The sequence below is a fragment of the Dipteris shenzhenensis genome, chromosome 17 (assembly GCF_047967505.1).
Source record: "Dipteris shenzhenensis isolate YYH24624 ecotype China chromosome 17, Dip_SZ_1.0, whole genome shotgun sequence".
Classification (NCBI taxonomy): domain Eukaryota; kingdom Viridiplantae; phylum Streptophyta; class Polypodiopsida; order Gleicheniales; family Dipteridaceae; genus Dipteris; species Dipteris shenzhenensis.
Genome location: NC_141612.1, coordinates 2,882,595 through 2,902,927, shown reverse-complemented (window position 1 = coordinate 2,902,927; position 20,333 = coordinate 2,882,595). Strand labels below are relative to the sequence as shown.

General features: G+C 46.1%; 1 protein-coding gene across 1 annotated transcript in view; it reads right to left on the bottom strand.

Annotated features, from left to right (window-relative positions):
• Positions 1 to 16,972, bottom strand: part of LOC147891527 (3-hydroxyisobutyryl-CoA hydrolase-like protein 5) — a 106,148-nt gene extending 89,176 nt beyond the window's left edge. Inside the window, exons 1-5 of the mRNA XM_087388247.1 lie at positions 16,850 to 16,972; positions 16,542 to 16,625; positions 1,206 to 1,274; positions 1,045 to 1,108; positions 886 to 959 (exon numbers count right to left, since the gene is read on the bottom strand). Of these exons, the coding sequence (XP_087244373.1) occupies positions 886 to 959; positions 1,045 to 1,108; positions 1,206 to 1,274; positions 16,542 to 16,625; positions 16,850 to 16,888 (330 nt within the window). The 5' untranslated portion in view covers positions 16,889 to 16,972. The remainder of the gene's footprint in view (positions 1 to 885; positions 960 to 1,044; positions 1,109 to 1,205; positions 1,275 to 16,541; positions 16,626 to 16,849) is intronic.
• Positions 16,973 to 20,333: the final 3,361 nt, after the last annotated feature.

The following is a 20,333-nucleotide window of genomic DNA, read 5'->3' as shown; positions in this document are numbered from 1 at the left end:
AAACGATTTCTCATAGGGGAGTTAGGAGTGAAGGCACAAACACCGTACCCCATCTTGTTGGCTGAGACAGGTATGATACCTCTCGAAGGAGAGGCATTGTGCCAATTCATGGCATACCTCAGCAAAGTTGGAAAGATGGACGCCAATAGGATACCACACAAAGCAATGGAAGCTACGCGAAGTGCTGGATGGCACAAAGAGGGGCTGAAATGGATGGAATTATGGGCTATAACTGCTGCTGATATCCCCGAAGATGCATGAGACATCAGGGAGCTAGTGACGCAGAGAATGCTACAAAACCTATGGCAAGAACCGGGGGCAAAAATGCAGTTTTATAAGCAGGAAATCAATCCGATGGACAGCCATGGAATGGAGTGCTAGCCCTGAGCGCCTGACACGCTTCTGTTACTTTGCTACTCTAGTATTTTGTTCACTGGCTGAGCATGTTAGCGTTTTAGCTTTTGCTTCCAGTTTTCAGCTTTCAGTTCAGCAAGGGTCTTAGTGAACCCTTTGCTTCAGCCCTTAGTGGCTTGTATGAGGTACTTCTTGGATTCGCACTTTGTCTCATAGGCCCGCGAGGCCTCTTGCAGACGTTAATATTTCTTTCTTTCTTTTCTCCATTAATCGAAAGGCACAGTATTCCATGCCACTTGAACATAAGTTATTAGGGTGACGTACATGGCAACACGCATGTCGATTTCATAAGTGAGTTTGTTGCTTATTCAGCCAGAGAGAGAATCCAGAAAAACAACACAAAAATGAGTATTTCTTCTTGAAGTCTCGGTCAAGGCCAACACTACTACACAGGAGGAAATCAAGTTTTCTTTCAAAAAGGGGTGAGATAAACAACCATCATGCGAGTGGATGTGTAAAAAGAAACTTTACCATCGGCTTTTTGTATGAATGAAGGTGGAAGTCCAACCAATACTTTCTATAAACCACCTCTCTGCATGCTCCATCTATGTAAAGGTTAACAGGAAATGCTCAGTATTGCATTTTTGCCATCATTCAAAAGCCTAATCTGCACTGAAAACTTGCATCCACCTTGCTTTCCATGGTTGTAGAACATTCGTAAATCACCACCTGCACAAAAGGCCCGTCCAGCTCCCTGTAAAAAGATAAGTACATGAGTCATCGAATTTACTCCTTGTTATTTAAAAAATGCTTTATCCACATTGCTTAAGGAACCATTTCGCTAGGAATACCTTCATGATGATCAATTTCACATCCTTTTCTGTCTCCCACGTTTCATAGACTTCACAAAGCCTCTTTACCTGAATCAGAGCAGTTCAAAAGACAATCAGCAGGTTAGAATCACTACCTATAGCTCCACACCATAAAATCAGCAATTCATCAAGCAATATCTCAAGAAATGTAAAAGAGCCAACCCCTTTCTTAGACAAACTTTGCAAAGTATAAATTTCAATTCAGCCCATAATTCATAACTTGCATTAGCCCATGATAGTGATATCCATTGGTAGCAAGTCCCTCAAGAGGCTTCTTGTGAATTCATACTTGCCATAAGGATTAACAAATAAAAAATTAGAAACCCAGTCATGCAATATACACAGTTAGATGGCATCTAAATATAAGGAAGCTTTTTATATTTTTCCCTCATTGACATGGAACTTCCCAATCTGAACATTGCTCATTGTTCTGGGGCCATGGTTGAAGACAAACCTTGTTCTTTCTTTTTAGTGCAAGCATTTGCTTAAACATATTTGCACACTTGGGTAGACTGTAGTCATTTCTCGTCTCGTCGTGAAGCTCTTTGAGACGCATCTATGTACCATCGTACAGATTGCATACATACAGGCATTAATCACAAGTACATTACAGAAATATATTACACTTCGAAATAAGTTATGTGCACAAATTCTAATTATTAGCAAAAACTAGTGAGAAATCCTCCTCTAATTGTAAAAACCAGGGATGAGCAAAGCTCCTTCAAGAAAAGATGCCTTCACTTGTAGAAGCAAGGTAAGGGATACCTATGCATCTTACTCAAATCAATTACACTTCTGAGTAAGTTGTTGATTGTGCCCCCAAATGCTTAGCAAAGATAACAATGATGGAAACTTGCCATTCCTTCTAGAACAGATTATGAAGATGAATTCATTCATGGGATGAGCAAAATTAACTTCATCCACCAGATTCATTATCAATGCAATCCCTGATGCACGCAAGCACATATTGATATGAAGGCTAATTTTGAAGGTCTACATGTACTTACATATACATATAATGTCTGCACAAACATTAGAAATATTAAATCGAACCATTTCCATTGTCAATCTCAATCCCTCACACAAGTGCACACAAGATTCGCACCAAAGAGTCCAGGTATCTTTGCGTTGTGAAGTATCAGTGCATGAGCCTTGACGTTCTCTCTCCTAGCACCTAACAAAGATCTTCTCTCTCCTGGCACCTAGCAAGGATTTTCTCTCTCCAAAATATCTTTTGACAAAAATCAGCGCAGTTTCTTTTTTTTTTTTTTTCAAAGAAAGGAACCTTCTATTAATGCTTGAAAGATTTCATACAAGACTAACAGCCCCGAAGGTGCTGAGTATGAAAAAACCGGAAAAGGCTGAAAGAAAGAAAACCGGCCTGTTCCAAAGAAGCCCAGCTCACTACCTAGGGGATCTCTGGAACTGGGGCTAACAGCCAAGTGGGGGTACTATACAGCCAGTGAATCCCTCGCGGAGTGAAGATGTAGAAAACACCTACAGGCCAAGCCTTGCAGAAACGAGCACGCCTCTCGATAGTCGCCATGGAGCCTGGAGTCCCATGCTACTAGATGGCAACCAAGGTAGCCGAGGGTGGAACCGGGTGCTCTCCCATCACAAGACTATAGCGAGCCACCCAAATGTTCCCACGCTGTGATGCTAGCTACCACCTCCCAAACACTGTCCTCCCTAGGAGGAGGAGCTAGGGTGTCAAGGGGAACTGCCTCGTAAACTGCAATGAGCCACCCAAATGTTCCAAGCCGTGATGCTAGCTACCACCTCCCAAACACTGTCCTCCCTAGGGGGAGGAGGAGCCAGGGTGTCAGGGGGGACTGCCTCGTGGAGTGCAATCCTCTGAATGCTCTGACCCTGTATCCGGTAGGCTGGGGAAATCTCATCAATCTGAAACGCGTGTCCAACCAAGCCACCATCCCTCAGGTGTAGTCTCTGTGGAGACTCTACATACGTGTCATGATTCTAAGGGCTCTCATCCAGATTCTTGCTACGCTACGACAGCTCCATAGGCAGTGCAGGATAGTCTCCAGGACACCATCTGAGCAACAATGGCACTGCCCCTCCACTCGCATCTACTCCAACCATGGACCGATGGGCAAGCCTCCATGGGCTGCCAGCCTGAAGAAGTATGAAATCTTCCTCGACCGCAAGCTGGACCACAACCGCGTCCAAAACATGGAGCGAACATCCTAGGGCACTCTCTGGGTCACCCAATGTCTCTCCCTTGAGGGAGTCCACCTCAACGAGTCCATCTAAAGTCTCCTGCCAATCTGTGTGGTGTAGGAAAAGAAAGGCACCTCATCTATCATCTCAGCTAAGCCACCCCTGGAGGGACAGAACCACTCCCCCGGGTCCCACTGGACCTCCCTCAGAGGTCTACCCTCCCATAGCCAGAGGCACCAACTAGAGGCGTCCTGCTCTGAGATACTAGGAGGATCAATGTGTCACTCCTTCCCCAAGCGTCCTACCACTCTGATCATCTACCAGTGTATCCCATCAAGACTCCCATCCATCTCAGGGTCACTCCCAGTGAGGGGCTGAAGTAGGCTTCCAGGTCCTACATGGAAGAAGCTGGGGTGCGTGTTGCCACGCTGCATCAAAATCCTCAAGGGAACACCAGTACGGGAAAACTGCCCCAACCATCTGCTGTCTCTCCAAATGTGAAGTTCTTCCCACCAGGACTCAGGAATGGCTAAGTCGATCTCACCCATCCGCTGCCCTGCCCCTCTCAGATGCACTAGGGTGTCAAGAAAGCCTCTGCCTCCATAGGTAGTCTGGTCCAGTGACCAAAAGACCTTGCTGAACCACTGTCCCACTGAGCCTAGCCAATGTGAGTCCACTGCCCAAGCATACGTCCCTCCTGATCTCTGACCTCTAGGTGCCACATAAGAGACTGACGCTCAAACTCCTCTCTGCATCTGGGCGGAGCAAGGATGAGACCCCCTGCTAGTCTTTGCCAAACCCTGTGAAGACTCCTCATCAAGGGGGAGCCCTTCCCCGTAAGGGGGGTCTCTGAGAAGATCCATCTATGTGAAGGCTGCCAGTGCCCCCCAATGCGTGGGGTGTTCCTCACAAGCCCTCTCTGTAAGAGGAGCTTCCAAGGCTCGGCACCTGGGCTGAGGCCACGAACCACCAACTTGCCCAGAAGGGCCTTGCTCTGCATCTCCGGATCAATGATACCCAAGCCTCCTAGTGCCTGTGGCATGATCACCATCTGCCAAGCTACTCGGGCTCTAGTGTTCCTCATGCCGTCTGAACTTGCCTAGAGGAAGTTCCGTACCAACCGTCGGAGCTGCCCAATGCATCCTCTGTGAAAGCACCAGCAGGAGGCAATATACCAGGCAGTGGCAAGAAGGACATGGTTTGCCACTAAGGCGCAACCTGCGAGGGAGAGTTTGACCGAGCTCCAATAGAGAAGCTTGCGCCGAACACTCTCAAGGACCAGGGAAATCTACTGCTCTACTGTGATGTCAATACCCATCTGGCATCCAAGGTATCTCGCTGTCTGGCCCCGCAGTATCCATATGAAACCAAAGTCACTCCCCTACTCACGGATCTCCTGTGTCTCCTCAAAGCCCATGAAGAAGCCTATGGATTTTGTCCAATTGATCCGTGCCCCCAAGGCCTCACAATAGATAGCCAAGGCGCCTCTAACTCTCTCTAGATTAGTTGTGGTGCCCTCAACATACAAGGCCGTGTCATCTGCAAACTCCAAGTCAAGGAGCTCCTTCTCCTGCCTGATTGGGAGCCTCAACCTTGTGAGACCCACCACCTGTGATCTCAAATAGTAGCCCAGAGCCTCCACTACAAACAAGAAGAGGAAGGGAGCTAGTGGGCAGCCCCGGCGGACCAAGCGAGAGAGAGGAAAGGCCTCACATGTGTGTCCTCCCGATAATCATCTAACTAGAGCTCCCTGCGTATAGCATTGAAACTCCTCTGACCCATCTATCTGAGAAACCCAATCTCCTCATAGTGCCCTCCAGGAAAGACCACTCCACCCTGTCGTAGGCCTTCTCAAAGTCCAAGAGAAGGATGGCCAGTGGCTGTGACTCCTCCCTGGACCAATCCACTACCTCCCAGAACGTGAAGATGTTGTCTAGGATGCTGCACTCCTTAACAAACCCAGTCTGTGTCATGGATGATGTCGGTAAGATGAGGCCATAACCGCAAACTCAAGACCTTGGCGAGAATCTTGTATGCAGTATCAAGCAGAGTGATCGGCCTCCACTGTTGGATATCTGACCTATCTCCCCCTTTCAGGATCAAACAGATTCACCCCCTACACAAGGACTGAGGGAGAAGGCCTGTGTTGAAAATCTCCTGGCAAGCTAAACGGAAAGGGGTGGAGATAATCTCCCAGAAGTTTCGAAAGAAGGCCGGAGTCAAGCCATCCTCCCCTGGGCACTTCTGGGTCGGGAGAGCCTTGAGGGCTTCCCAGAGCTCCTCATCTGTGAAAGGCTCCTCAAGTCTACTGTATAAGTCTCGCGAGACTACTGTCGGAACGTGATCCCAAACTAGCTCTCGGGCCACAAGACCAGCTGGGGTCATCCTCTCTGTCTGAAAGAGCTGGCTATAAAATCCGGTGGTCATGTCAAGAATCTCCTGCGGGTCAGTGTGCATGATGCCCTGCGAGTTCCGGAGACGTTGTAGCTGTGTGCCGGTCGATCGGGGCCCAGTGGTATGAAAGAATTGCTTCGTCATCCTATCCCCTGCTGTAGCCATCAGGCCCAGGACGAATGGTAGGAGAACTCAGCCCGCCGCAGCTCCGTGTCCTGAAGCTCGAGACAAGCACTCTCCAATTTGTCTAAGCCATTGAGAAACTGGGTCCTGCTCCCTGAGCCTCTCGATGGAGGCGAGGTCTCTCCTCAAAGCCCGCATGCGCTCCTGAAGGGTCCTCCTTCGCCTAAGGGCGTGAGCCTGCAGCTCCACACTGCTCCTCTGAATCACATCGGCAACCCGCGTAACCCAGTCCTCACTCGGTGCCATCTCTGAGTGCTCCCAGATCTCTACCATAACCTGTTGAATCTCCTCGTCCTGCAAGAGGTCCTCTGGAATGCGGCCCCCCTTTTGGGGAAGACCTCGACAAGGCTGATCCAAGTGAAGTACCACTGGAGTGTGGTTAGACATCGTGGTACCTGCCAAAATCCCGGTAGATCTGCCTCTGTGTAATGCCCAGTCCCCAACATAGAAGTGGTCGAAGCCCTCGAGCAATCCATCATGTCTCCTCTGTCCGAAGGAGAAGAAAAGGCTGCCAGGAGTCCTGCTGAACTCTGGCTCTCTCCACGGTCTCTGCCACTGATCATGAAAATGAATAGCTCCCAGGTACTACGCTCTGCTACTGGCATCTCAGAGAACGAGGCGCCGCCCTGCTTGTCTTCCCCAAACTCCACGTTGTTGAAGTCCCCTCCAACAATCCAAGAGTCAACATCCGAAAGACACTCTAGCAGCCTCCTCCAAAAGGCCGGGCGGTGCTGTCTACACACTGGGGCATACACGTTCAGGATTTTAATCCTAGACTCTCCCCTCTGAACTCCCATCCAAACTGCCCGTCCTGGAATGAGCTCACCCTTATCGTAGACCTTTGAAGCCAAAGTCTGTGAGATTGAGATCAGACCCCTCCGCTCCATCCTACTGCGGGAGACCACTCCTCTAGACCTCTCCCAAGAAGAAGGTGATGGCATCGTTTGATGTCTGCTGTTGAAAACATGTGCTCCTGAATCATAAGGATGTCCACTGCCCGCCCTACCACTGCCCTCTGTAACTCCTGTCGGAGCATCAGGTACTGCGGCTGGCTACGAACATGGTCGTGGAGCCGGTGTACGTTCCAACTCACTATGGTCTAGCTCATGAGGATGGGGGAGTCGGAAACAAGGCTCTCCTGTGAGTGGGTGCCTGTCCTAGAAAGACTATCTTGTGTGATTTTGCCGGGGTTTGGAGGACGAGTAGTTAGTGTCTGTGCGGCATCGTACTAGGGTGGATACCGGCTCAATACCGATCTTCCGTGCCCACTTCATCATGAAGGAGGCTTCTACCCCGAACAACTCCGTGCACATCTGGAGGGGCCAAAAGTGTGCCTGCTCCACCTTTGCCTCCATCGGCAATCTGATAACTCCTATCGCCAAACCACACACCGACTCCTCGCGCGTGAAGCTCAGCTGAAAGTTCACCTCCACACCATGGGCGTACCAAAGATTTAGTCCCTGTGGTCCCATCCACTCGTCCATCATGAGCATAATCTGATTACCCAAAATAGCATCAAACAACTCCGAGGACCACTTCTCCAACCCTGTGGAGGCAAAGGGCAATCTCTGGCGAGGTGACCCATCTGTCTGCATTGAAGACACTGGCCTGGTAACCCTGAGATCTCCACCCTCTGGCAAAGTGTGCCCCCTTCCAGGATCTCAAGAAGGATCAACTCTGGGAGGGACTCTGGGCTCTCCACCACCAATCTGATCCTGGGGACTCCATCATCTGCTAAAACGGAGGCGGTCGTCTCTGGCAGGGACTCAAGCACTGTGCCAAATGCCCAACCAATGGAAGGAAGAATGGCTCGATACTCCTTGGGAAGCCCTGGGAAGCGGAGTGTAACCAAAAACCGTGGAACATGGTGTGTCGTATCCATGTCCTCCACGGTCAACCCATGATACCAAGGAAAGAGGTAGACAAGGTGCGAGCCCAAGAGTATGGGGCTCTGCTCCACAAGTGTCGAGGCGGTGTCAGGGAAGCTCAGCTGGATGAGAAAAATGCCTCGTCCATAGATGGCGACCTCTTGGATGTGGTCACCCTCTAACGTCAAGCTCACCTGGATCCACTCTCGCACATGTCTCCGTGTAGGCATGAGACCCACAATTCTATCCACAAGCGCCTTGTCCTAAAGGGACTGAACTGCCTGCTGTACATGTTGCTTGTCAGCTAGGAAAAGAAGAACCTTGATGGCTGTGGGAGTCGAGGGTGCTGCCATAGAGCCCCTTTGGCTAGACCAAAGGTCACCACCAAGATTTTCTTTCATCGTAACAAACACGAATGCTCCCACTGCAGGGAGGCAAATGAAAAAAGGAAAAGAAAGAAGGACAGCGAGGCAGAGGAGAGACAAGGAGAGGGCGGCAAGGAAAGTAGAGGGAGGAGAGAAAGGAGGGAGCAAGGGAGTGGAGAAGGAGGAAGGAATGAAGAAGAGGAAGGAGGATGGGAGAGGCGGGAGAAGAGGAGAAGAAGAAGGTGGGGGGGAGGCGGAATGGCGAGGGGGGCGCGTTGGCGGGAGGGCAGAAGGACGGGAGGAGGTGTGAGGCGGCAAGGAGGGGATTGGGAGGCAAGGAGGTGGAAGAACGAGGGGTGGAGCGGGGGCGGGGGAGCAGCAAGGGGAGGCGGAACGGGGCGGAGCAGGAGAAGGCAGGGCGGGGGGCAGAGGCGGAGCGAGGAAGGCAAGGCGGAGTGGAGAGGGAGGAGGGGCGAGGCGGAGCGAGGGCGAGGGCGCAGTTTCTGACCTTAGGTTAGTCACCTAAAGATGAAAAATTATCATACTCATAGGGACTAGCCAATATGACATGTCCACCAATCTCATCCATGCCCATACGATGTCAAAGCAAAGATGTATGCTCTTATACACAGGTGCCCATTTACCCACAAAGATGAGCATTGAAGATTTTCATGCTAAGCTCTGCCAACGTGTAGGCAGTGAAGGGCAAACTCACCCATGACGAAGGTTAGCATTTATCGAGCTCTATATAAAAATGAAGTTCACTACTGCTTGGGAAGACAATACTGTATCTTCAGTCTCTGTGAAAAGGCAATTGATTGGACACCGCACTAACAGGGCATCACCATATCTACAGGATGCAACTTGTAAATTTCACAAGGCAAAAATTGCATGACAAGAAAACTACATAAAGGATCTCCACCATTTTCCATATTTTATCCATCGTGTTTTCGTGCACTTAGCCTTTTTACTGCTAGTACTTCTTCTGATAGGTTCCGTTTCTCCAACCATTTAGACCCCTTCTAGAGGGGAGCCTATTTAAGGGTGTTTTTTAACTTTGTTAACGAGTGAATAAATTGGCAAACTGATTGATTCCTTCCACGGGAGCATTTCTACTTCTTCCAACAATATCGGTTATGCTTTGGCTCCATGCTCCTAAGCTATGCATCTCTTTGGATGGATTCAGCTACTTTCCATGCTTCTCATGCTCATGTTATAGACAAGTGAACTATCTTCTCCTTTCACTAGTCTGGAGGGAGTATTTGACCAAATTCGAAAACGTGAAGTAACTGAAATAGAGAGACAAACACAACAGCTGCATTGGAAAGAGTGAAAGGCTGCTACATTGCAGAGATCTAAAAGCACAAAAAGGAATCACATAAAATTTTGAACTGAGAAACCAAATAGCGTGTGCTTTCATAATCTCCAATAAGTGGCACATCTTTGTAGAGCTGCAACAAGAGATTAGTATGCCTAGCTTTATCTTGCTTGTGGCATAGAATCCAGTTGAGTCTCATTCCATTTCATTTCATCTCTCTCCCTCTCTCTCCCTCTCTCTCTCTCACACACACATACACCACACACACACACACACTTTTTTTTTTTGTGAGAAGAAATATTTTATTGCTGTGAAATAATTACATATATAGTTACTCCAAAAGCAGAGTAACTACTACTCAACTGAAAATTTCAGTATAAGCCATATATACATCATGATCAATCGAATGAGTCTGAAAGCAATCATAAAACGATTGCCGCAGAGATCGTTTGAAAAAAACGAAAGATGGAAAAGTGGGATTATCAAAGACTCTATGATTTCTATCCATCCATAGAGTCCAAAGTGCCCAGTAGCACAACAAAAAATAAATCAAAACTCTGTCCAGCAAGATGAAAACCAAATAACCAGAAGAACTTGCCAAAAGTAACAGTAGGAAATCTCGCTCGAAGCCCCTAACGAGTGACAGCGAGGAAATCACAAGTATGTGGAAAATGCCAGAAAATGTGAGGCACAGATTCAGCAAAATGTAGACATCTGTGGCAAACAGCCGGGGCAATATGTCTATGCGCGAGTAACTGCCCAAATGGAAAAATGCCAAGTAGGACTCGCCAGAGGAAAAGCTATAGCCGAAGAGGGACTTTATAATGCCAAAGGAGACGCAGCCGCTTTCTCCACCACTTTGATGGGCGATCCATATGCCAAACAGAATTGGCTCTGTCAGAAACCCAAGGCGGAGGTAACAACACTTTATACAGAGAAGACACTATGATGTGTGAGAGCTTCAAAGAACGGGCTGAAGAAGAGGAAGAATGGAGAGTCCAATCCTCAAGCCTATTCTGAAGTTCCAAATGAGGTATTGGCAAGAAAGGTTGAAGCATTTCTGAAATTTTGTGCCATAAAGGACAATAATGAGCTCCCAAAACATACTTACTAGCAGCCGCAGAAAAAGATAAAAAAGTGCCATCATCTTGAAGTACATCCGCCACAGAAGAAATATCTTTGAAAGATATAAAATAAGAACGCCTGGGTTCTTGTATAGCCAAAGAACGGTGGAATACTTTGGACCAATAAATATTCTCAGCCCTCAAGGAATTTCCTGACAAAGAATCCCTACCATTCCATTCCAAGTGGGATAAAATATGCTTCCAATCAAGAAGCAAACGAGAGACAAAAGGGCAACCTCTGATCTTGCCTTGAATATAGCAAAATAGAAAATCCCACTGTGTAGACTGCCAATGCCCAAAAGCAGAAGTATCAATATGCAACAAAAGAGAGCGGATCATGAAAGCCCAAGGCTGATCCCCTTGCATAAACTGCAACATCATTTCCCCCCTGTGAGCAAGTATATGCATTTGAGTCTTGAGTATGTTCAATCTGAGACTTTTCTTGCCATTTTTTGAACACCAAAAAATCTCCATGATAGCAGACATAAAGGAAACCAGATCTGCCTTAGTAAACATGATGAGGGGCAGATAGAATTGTATGTATGCTATCAAAATGGATTGCGTTATTCGCAAACGAACATGTAATGGCCAAGTTACAAGCTTCAGATATTCAAGTTTTGCCCTCAACTTTATGAGCACCCAATCAGTTTGTTGAGAACGAGTGAGCCCCCAACAACCTAGAGGATAGCCAAGATGTCTGATCAATTGAGAAGTTGGAACAATTTCCCCAGGCCACAAAAGACTATGCCAGTCTTTAGCATGCAACGGCAATAGCTTGGATTTATGAATATTCACATGAAATTCACATGAAGACCAGCAGCTAAGCCATATGTAGAAAGAGCCTGCATAATCAAGGAGAGATCACTCTGAGTATTTTTCGGGGTAAAGAAAGAATCATCAGCATATGCTTGAGCGATCATGCTACGGCTACCAGGAATTTCCAATCCATGCAACATGTCAGTGTCCAAAAGGTGGTCCATATATTGAAGCATTGGATGAGTGGCTATGGCAAATAGTAAAGCACTGAGGGGATAGCCTTGCCGAACAGAACAACCAAGAGTCCAGGTTGTAGAAATATCCCCTGAAAGTATGCAGGCAGCTTTACTATCTTGATATAGCCAATTGATAACTTGCTATATTTTTGTGCCAAATCCCAAGGCCTGCATTGTTTGTGAAATAAAGTCCCACTGAACAGTATCAAAAGCTTTGGCAATATCAACTTGCAATAGCAAAACATCTTGCTGCATATATTTGGCATATTCTATTCCAACATAGGCGTCACCAATGTTGTCTGTGATATGCCTACGAGGAACAAAACCATATTGCGCAGGATGCAACCCATCATGCAAATAGCCTTTTATCCGATCAACAATCATTTTGGTAGTAAATTTGTAAATGACTAGCATAAGCGTGATAGGTCTCCAATCAGCCAAAGATTCACATATTTGCTTTTTTGGAAGGAGTTTAACAAGACCTCTCTTCCATGTGTCTCGCATTTTCTGATTTTGCCAAGCAGAATTCACCATATGCAGCAAAGTATGCTTCAAAAGAGGCCAATATTCTTTAAAAAACTCAACTGTAAGACCTTCAAATCCTGGAGATTTCCATCTACCACAAAATTTGATTACATCTGACAATTCCCTTTCAATAAAAGGTTCCTCCAATTCCAAATCTTGAGTAGTGGAGATAACAAGAGAAACATGCTGTAAAAGTAAATTTCTTGCAAACAAAACCTGTTGTGAGGGAAGATCTGCATAACCAAATTGCTGAGAGAAATGATGTACACAGACAGAAGCAAGCTGTGACCGTGATGTAGTCCATGAACCATTAGGCATAAGCACCCTGCAAATGTTTGTTTTTAATCTCTTCTGATGCAAGCTTTTAAAACTTTGTTTGGAAGAGCAGCCTTTATCTTTGAAAGCTCTTTGTCTTGCTCTGGTCTCTCGTTTAGCAAGTTTCCTATGATCATTGATTTGAAGACAATGTTTAGCTTGGCATAGTGTTGTTTGCTCATGCAAGGACAAAGGACGAAAGTGACTGAGTTCAGTGACGTCTTAACAAGTCAATTTAGCCTGAGCAACAGTTTCCCTCAGAGTCCTCATGTAAGACTTGCCATAATCTAACTTGCATTTTGGAAACAAAAGAATCCCATGCATTATCAATATCAAAGTGGCTCTGAGAAGACAGAGATTGATATGCTTCAGTAACCATTGCCTTGAAAGCAACATGCTGCAAATAGCTATTGTTCACAATCAGATGTCGCCTTTGAGGCAATCTATCATCTGGCATATCATGAAAAGATAGCCTCAACCATAGCGGTGCATGATCTGAATGCACAAAGGCATAGTCAACCCACATTTTACATGTAAAATCATCATTTTATTGCGGAGCTATACTATACCAACGATTCCAGACGTGCCTGATAAGAAGAAAGGGCTTTATGTTGAAAAGTGTATCCAGGTGACAAAGGCTGCAATTCCTTCCAAAGATCAACAATAAAGATGAATCAGTAATTGAGACCATGCATGCCTTTCATAGATTAACATATGAGTATTTCCTAATGTATTGTCATCCTATTACGGAGCATTATTGAAATCCCCACATATGAAGGCATGATGTCTCCATGGATGTCGTTGCATGGCATCCCAAATTGCACTTCTATCCCAAGAAGATTGAGGTGCATATACAGAAGCAAATTCAAACACCTCGCCTTGAATGATGCATTGAAGAATAATCCATCTGTCTTGATTGTCATTTAAAGCAATAACTGGCTGAAGCTCATGCTTAATCAGAGTGACCACACATGAGAAAGAGTGCTCCCCAGCATAAAAGATATCATAGCCGCAGCAATGACCTGTCTTTCCTGCATAGACATGTTGATTGTGTTCTTGTAATGCCACTATATCAGGCTGAAATCGATTAATATACAGCCACACAGATTTCCACTTCCTACTGTCACACATCCCCTGAACATTTAATGTAAAGCATTTGATATGAGTAAGCATATTTACAGATATTTATAGAAAAAACAATTATGTACAGCAGCAACCTTCAGGCTGTAAACCCTGCATTTCTACCTCAGGGTCAGGGCCTCTTCTCTGAGAAGAAACACCCGCCTGAGGAGTAGATAGCAATGCAACAACCTCTTCTTCAGGGAAGAGGGTTCTGCTCGCTGTCATTGCAGCCCATGTGATTCCAATTCCTGAGTTGACCTCTGGGGAGTTTTCACTAGAAGATGCACCATTCCAAGTGCGAGGGGGTGGAGGTCGTCGAACAGAAATAACTTTTCTTAGACTTTACCATCCATCAATTGGGGTTTTTGGTCCTTTTGTTGAGGGTTGAATAGCAGGAAGCAAAGGGGAAGAAGCACTCCCATTTGAAACAACTGGGGCTTTGCCTTTATCCTGATTCACAAAAAACTGTCTATTACCTTTATTTTTGTTTCCAATAGATACAGAAGCATCCTTATTGAGCATCTGAGCAGGCAAAGTAGCAGGAGGCATTTTATGCTGACTCATTGGACACTGTGAAGCCATGTGCCCAAATTTTTTACATTCAAAGCAGGCCCCTGCACAATAATCCCCATTTCAATTTATAAAATGTACTTCCCATGTCAACATTATTCACCGTGACTGAATAAGACTCCGGTATCAGTATCCCAGAGAATGCAAAATCAATTAGAGTTGCCATTAGGCCGTGGTGGGCAAACCACTTTGCCTAAAGTTGTTGTAATTTTAGACAAGAGTGAAGCCATGCATTGTGGAAAGTCTACAACTTCAACCCAGACCGGACATCGATGTCAAATTAGACCCTGATAATCCCTTGTGGGGACCATGGCAAAACATGCACCATTTGCTGTTCAAACAAGAGTAGCAAATGTTCCAAAAGCATTTACCTGTGAATCTCATCTACCATGATGACCTCAAAAAAGCCTCTGGTTGCATAGTGTACCTTACGAACAAACGAGCCAGCCAGTATTCCGGTCAACCAGTTGCCTACCTCTGCGACAGGTGGCATCCGACCTGAAAAAAATAAAATGACTGCATTTTTGGCATATTCTCTAACTAGATCCACAATTTCATCCACTTCAACCATGAGACCAACCGATGGAACTGAGTCTTTCCACTCTTTCCTTGTGTCTGCAAATCCTTGGTGCATGACATCATAAACCAGTTGTGCTTCAACAGAATCATGCATAGGGTCATGCTGACTCTCAGCTTGCTTTTGCTTTTTGCATTGAACCGATCGATCCTTTTGAAAAGTTTTTCATAAAAGTATTCAGCCATGTCTTCTGAAGAAGATGGAACCCAAAAAGGGGGTACCTGTAAAGTGATAAAAGAGAAAAAACAGTCCTGAAAAATAGCCCACAAAGAAGAAGAAAATAGTGTATTTGCAAGGAGAAGAAGGGGAAAGAGATATTTAGGGATTTAAAGTTCTGGAGAAGGAAAAGAGAAAAGACCAAGAAAAGATCCAAGATGAACTATGAATCAGAGAAAAAAAAGAGGTTCTGGCGATGGAAAGAGTACACAAGACCCAAGAACCAAAAAGGAGAGAAAGGGGAAGAGAGAACCCTCAGAACCAGCGTGTAGAAGCAGCTCGTAAGCAAACCCGGTACAAACAGCAACCCAGGAGCAGGGAATCAGCCGGCAGCAGCAGCCTGAACAAGGCGGAACAGGCTGTACAGGTCCATACACCTGTATGAAATTGTACGGAGCTGTAGCGGGACTGTACGGCAGGGATTTAAGACCCCAGACAGCTGGTTATGGACGCTGATTTGGAGCAGCAGGTAGCTGAAGCAGACAGGCTCATCTGAAGAGGCTAAAGAGCTTATGGGAGGGCTGGAGCAAGGGCTGCAGGTCGGAGCTCTCTCTCTCACTCACACACTCTCCGCCTCTCCTGTCTCTCTCTCTCACACACACACACACCTCACACACACACACACACACACACACATACTTCCACAAACACAAGGGCTGGAGCAAGGGCTGCAGGTCCTCTCTCTCTCACTCACACACTCTCTGCCTCTCCTCTCTCTCTCTCTCTCTCTCTCTCTCACACACACACACACACACACACATACTTCCACAAACATACACACACAGGCACAAAAATCAAAGAGATTTTGAGATGCAAGAAGGCAGTTATAGAAGATTGGGAATCCATGAACCTAAATCAAGCATGCTTTAGATATAACCGTTTAATGAGTGGCTACAACCAGTTCAATGGAGCGATTACATCAAGCCTATTCACGAGTCGTAATTTGTGGGTATCTCAAAGATCCTATTTGTGTTTTCTGTATACATTAATAGAGTTATTCATACAACATTTGCATCCTATGGTATTCCAAGTTTCGAAATAGCGATGAAAGCGGCGTGGAGGCAGGCCGAGGCTTTGAGAAATCAATTCCAACAGTTTGAACGCAAAACCTTCTGCTGCAGCTGCATACGACTCGCAGGCATCAATTCATTCACACTGATAAATCTCAGTCACTGATTTTGCTGGCCTTACGTAGCATGAGACAATTTGGGAAGAAGGAATGAAAATCCCATTCCTAGACAATCGACTTCCCGTTCTGACAAGCGAGGTGAGGCAGATTGCTGTGGAATCGTAGCCAGCCTTCCAGATATTGTGGAAGCCATCTACTCTGACACTGATTTCCGACGGCTATAACTTGAAGAGTAGCCAGGCCGTCCAACGAACATATTCAGTCAATGGAGCTACTGCCATAGACCAGAATTCATCCACATGTGATTACAGACACGTATTCCTTACAACTTTGGACAAAAACAACAAAATTTTCGAGCCTTCCGTAAGTTCCGGAGAGCCTCCACGTCAACGTAAAAATCCTAGACTGAAGTTATTTGCGCTTTCAGGATCGACGGTACCATTGGAAGCGTAATGCAGTTCAGCTTGTGTGGTCTGTTCAAAACCAAAATCCTTGCACCATTTTTTTGTTCCTCGATGAGGCCCTGCAATGAAATATTGGGAGGTAGTCAGTGACCACCAGGATGAATGCTCGGAGGTTCTAGATAACAGCTAAACAACACAGAGCCATTTTACGACATATAGCACAAACTGATCAAGCGGCTGCAAGGGAGTGTGAGAAGGCGCTGAACCCACACACGCTGTGAAGGAGCTAAAGCTAGGCGAAGGCAAAACGACGGTTAGAGTGCAAAGGCAAAGGGACGAGGACCACGTCAACGAGGTAGTCATGGGCAGCTACGTTGTCCATGATGCGGATTTCGTTGAAGAATAAGCTCTACGAGCCAGGAAATCACAAACAGAGAGAGAGAGAGCGAGAGAGAGAGAGAGAGAGAAGGGGGGGGGGGGGGGGGGGGGGGAGGAGGGAAGAAGCAGGTGAAGGAGATAGCAAAAACGTGGGGAGGGTGGCAAGCCCGTGTTTGAGGCACCGCTGGCAAGTCCTTTTCCCCTGCACTTGCCAGTCGTAATGGAACTACGGCTGACAACAAAATCTTAGGAAAAACAAAACCTTGTGTTTTTTTTACCCCTTCCCCCCTATCAGTGTTCACATAAAACCTGCAAACTATACACAATGAACCTGCAACACTCGCTGAGGCCTGGTTCAGACTAGGCCAGAGGGCATCTAGGCCTGCGACTTTGATTGGTCAACGTCAAAGCATTCCTTTTGGAGGTCTTCCGCTAGCCTAGTGTGAATCCTGCCTAAAGTCCATGGACTGGACAAAGGAGGGCAATATGGATGCCTATTTTTGGATGTTTTTCAACCTACTTTGAACATTTCTCCCTTCATTCATGCATGACATAATGATCAAGGGAAATGGAGGGGATGAGAGACAGTTATAAGGAAATGTCACATCAATGGTTCGCAAAAGTGTGGGACATTTTATCAGATGTCTCTTCGGGTTCCCAAGTGTGGGACATTTTATCAGATGTCTCTTCGGGTTCCCACACTACCCGAAGAGACATCTGATAAAATTTCCCACACTTTTGGGAACCCGAAGAGACATCTAAAATGTCCCCCACTTTTGGAGTGCTATTTTTCCCATGGTCCCACCCTAACAAATAGCTATTTCTCACTTATTTCCCTTCCATGACATAAGGCCCTTAAATTCAGAAAACTCGGCTCCCGAGCCCCCGCTCTTATACACCGCCACTTCTCGCCCAAGCTACTCCATGTTTGAGGGCAAGGGTTTTCAGTGTTGGGCACGTGCTCGTCCACCATCCCTTTACACACTCGGCGATGGACACATTTTTGGACTCATTCGATGCTCTCCACATGGGCAAAATAATGATTAGTGGAAAGGTGGCAGAGGGGGACTTGGGCAATGAACCTCCCTGCCCCACAATCCATGGAATGAAGGGCAAGGAGAGCATTGAATGCTCCCCCTCTAAGAAAAGGCATCCCTCCAAGAAAAGGCATCTAGAGATAGGGGCTTATGTAGGGGTCTTCTTCCACTCTTTTATGCTAAAATCGGTGTAACCACCCTTAGATTTCACGTCAGTAAGATTTTGAACCTCAATATAGGTATCTTGCATGACCTAATTTAGTAAAAAACGGGCAAATACGTATGTTTTGTGGAGAGTGTCGTTATGTTGGTTGTGTGGGAATAATTTTTTTCGAGCATTAATTGGGTGCACATGCCATGAAGCATTACAAGGTCACAGGCTCCATGTGGATAGAAAAAGAGAGGCATGCAAGCATAACTGTAAGGACATTTTATCAAACTTATCCATTTGGCCACCACTTTACTTTCTTCCATAAGAACATAGGACATTTTATCAAACTTATCCATTGGGCCCCCACTTTGCTTTCTTCCATAAGAACATCCCAAAAAGAATTTTCCAAAATGTTATTGCTTCCATGATTTCCATGATTTTAACCAATGCAAATCTTGTCATCCAATGCAAATAGCATGGCCATGATGTTTATTCATCACATCTCACAAAGAGCCTTCCACAAGGTTATTGCTTGTGCCTCGTACTCAATTTTAACATTATGCAATGGTCATGGTAGACTGCCCTTTTCATACTAACGGGCCCAATCTTAAATGAAAAGGACAGTCTGCTATGACCATTGCATATGAAAAGGATAGTCTTCCTCATCAAAAATGAAAAGGATAGCCTAGTATTGGCACAAGCAATAACCTTGTGGAAGACTCTTTGTGAGATGTGATGAATAAACGTCATGGCCACGCTATTTGCATTGGATGACAAGATTTGCATTGGTTAAAATCATGGAAATCGTGGAAGCAATAACCTTTTGGAAAATTCTTCGTGAGATGTGACAAATAAACTTGATGGGAATGCCACCCACTACATTTTGCATTGGATGGCACTATTTACCTAACTTGAACACTCCATGCCTTGGTAGAGCACACCACTAACATAGTGGGTGAGGGATCTAGATCTTAAGATTGGAAACATTTAAGTCATGCTTAGGACCCCATCGCGCTTGCACATATCTCATAGCAGGCCTGACTTCTTCTTTTCTTTTTTTAAAGATAGGCCTCCCATGAGATATGTGCAAGCGTGATGGGTCCCTAAAAAAAAGATAGGCTTCCCATGAGATATGTGCAAGCGTGATGACATCTATACTGTATGGAGACTAATACCATACCTAATGACATGGTAGGTGTGTAGAGGTTCAAGTGAGAAGGAGGGAGGTTCAAGAGGGACTAGAGGTTTGCAGGGCCACGTGTCGTGCAATGGAGGGTCGCTAAGTGACACATGGAGGCCGTCCAGGCTGCTTAGCGGGTAGATACACAAACAGAAGGGCCAGCTTACATGCACGTAGGAATGATGTGGCACAGACCACGAGACGTGTGGAGTTATGGCAGGCGCCACATGTGGGCTAGTGGCTGGCATGAAGCAACATGCACAAACAAGGGCATTCGTATTACCATGTGGCATCGTGGCATTGGGCGACGCACGAGGGGAGGGGAATCTATGGGACAACAGAGAGAGAGAGAGAGAGAGAGAGAGAGAGAGAGAGAGAGAGGGGGGGGGGGGGACAGGGGAGGCGGGGGGGGAGAGAGAGAGAGAGAGAGAGAGAGAGAGAGAGAGAGAGAGAGAGGGAGGGAGGGAGGAAGGGAGAGGGAGGGAGGGAGGGAGGGAAGGAGGTAGGTAGGTAGGGAGGGGGGGAAGAGAGAGAGAGAGAGAGAGAGATGTACACACACACAGAGGACAGAGAGAGTAGAGAGAGAGAGAGGACAGAGAGAGGAGAGAGAGAGAGAGATGTGGGGAGAGAGAGAGAGAGATGTAGAGAGAGATATGTGCAGAGAGAGAGAGAGAGAGAGAGATGTACACACACACACACACACATAGGACAGAAATAGTAGAGAGAGAGATGTAGAGAGAGATGGAGAGAGAGAGAGATGTAGAGAGAGAGAGAGAACAAAGTGACTGAGAGAGAGAGGGAGAGAGAGTTTATAAGATATTTATTTATATTTTAAGATTTGGTGTTTTGTGTGTGGGTGTATGTGTGTGCGCACGTGCACGCATGTGTTGGTATGTATGTATATGTTATTCACAATTTATCTTAAAATTACTCAAACTTTGAGATTTATAAATCAACCCTTTTTTTTTTTTTAATGCAATAGATGATCGCAACTTTGAGACTTAATGGAGTGGGTCTCTAGCCTGTCGTATATAACTAATACTAAATTTATTTTTTTATTTTTTGGATTTTACGAAAGACA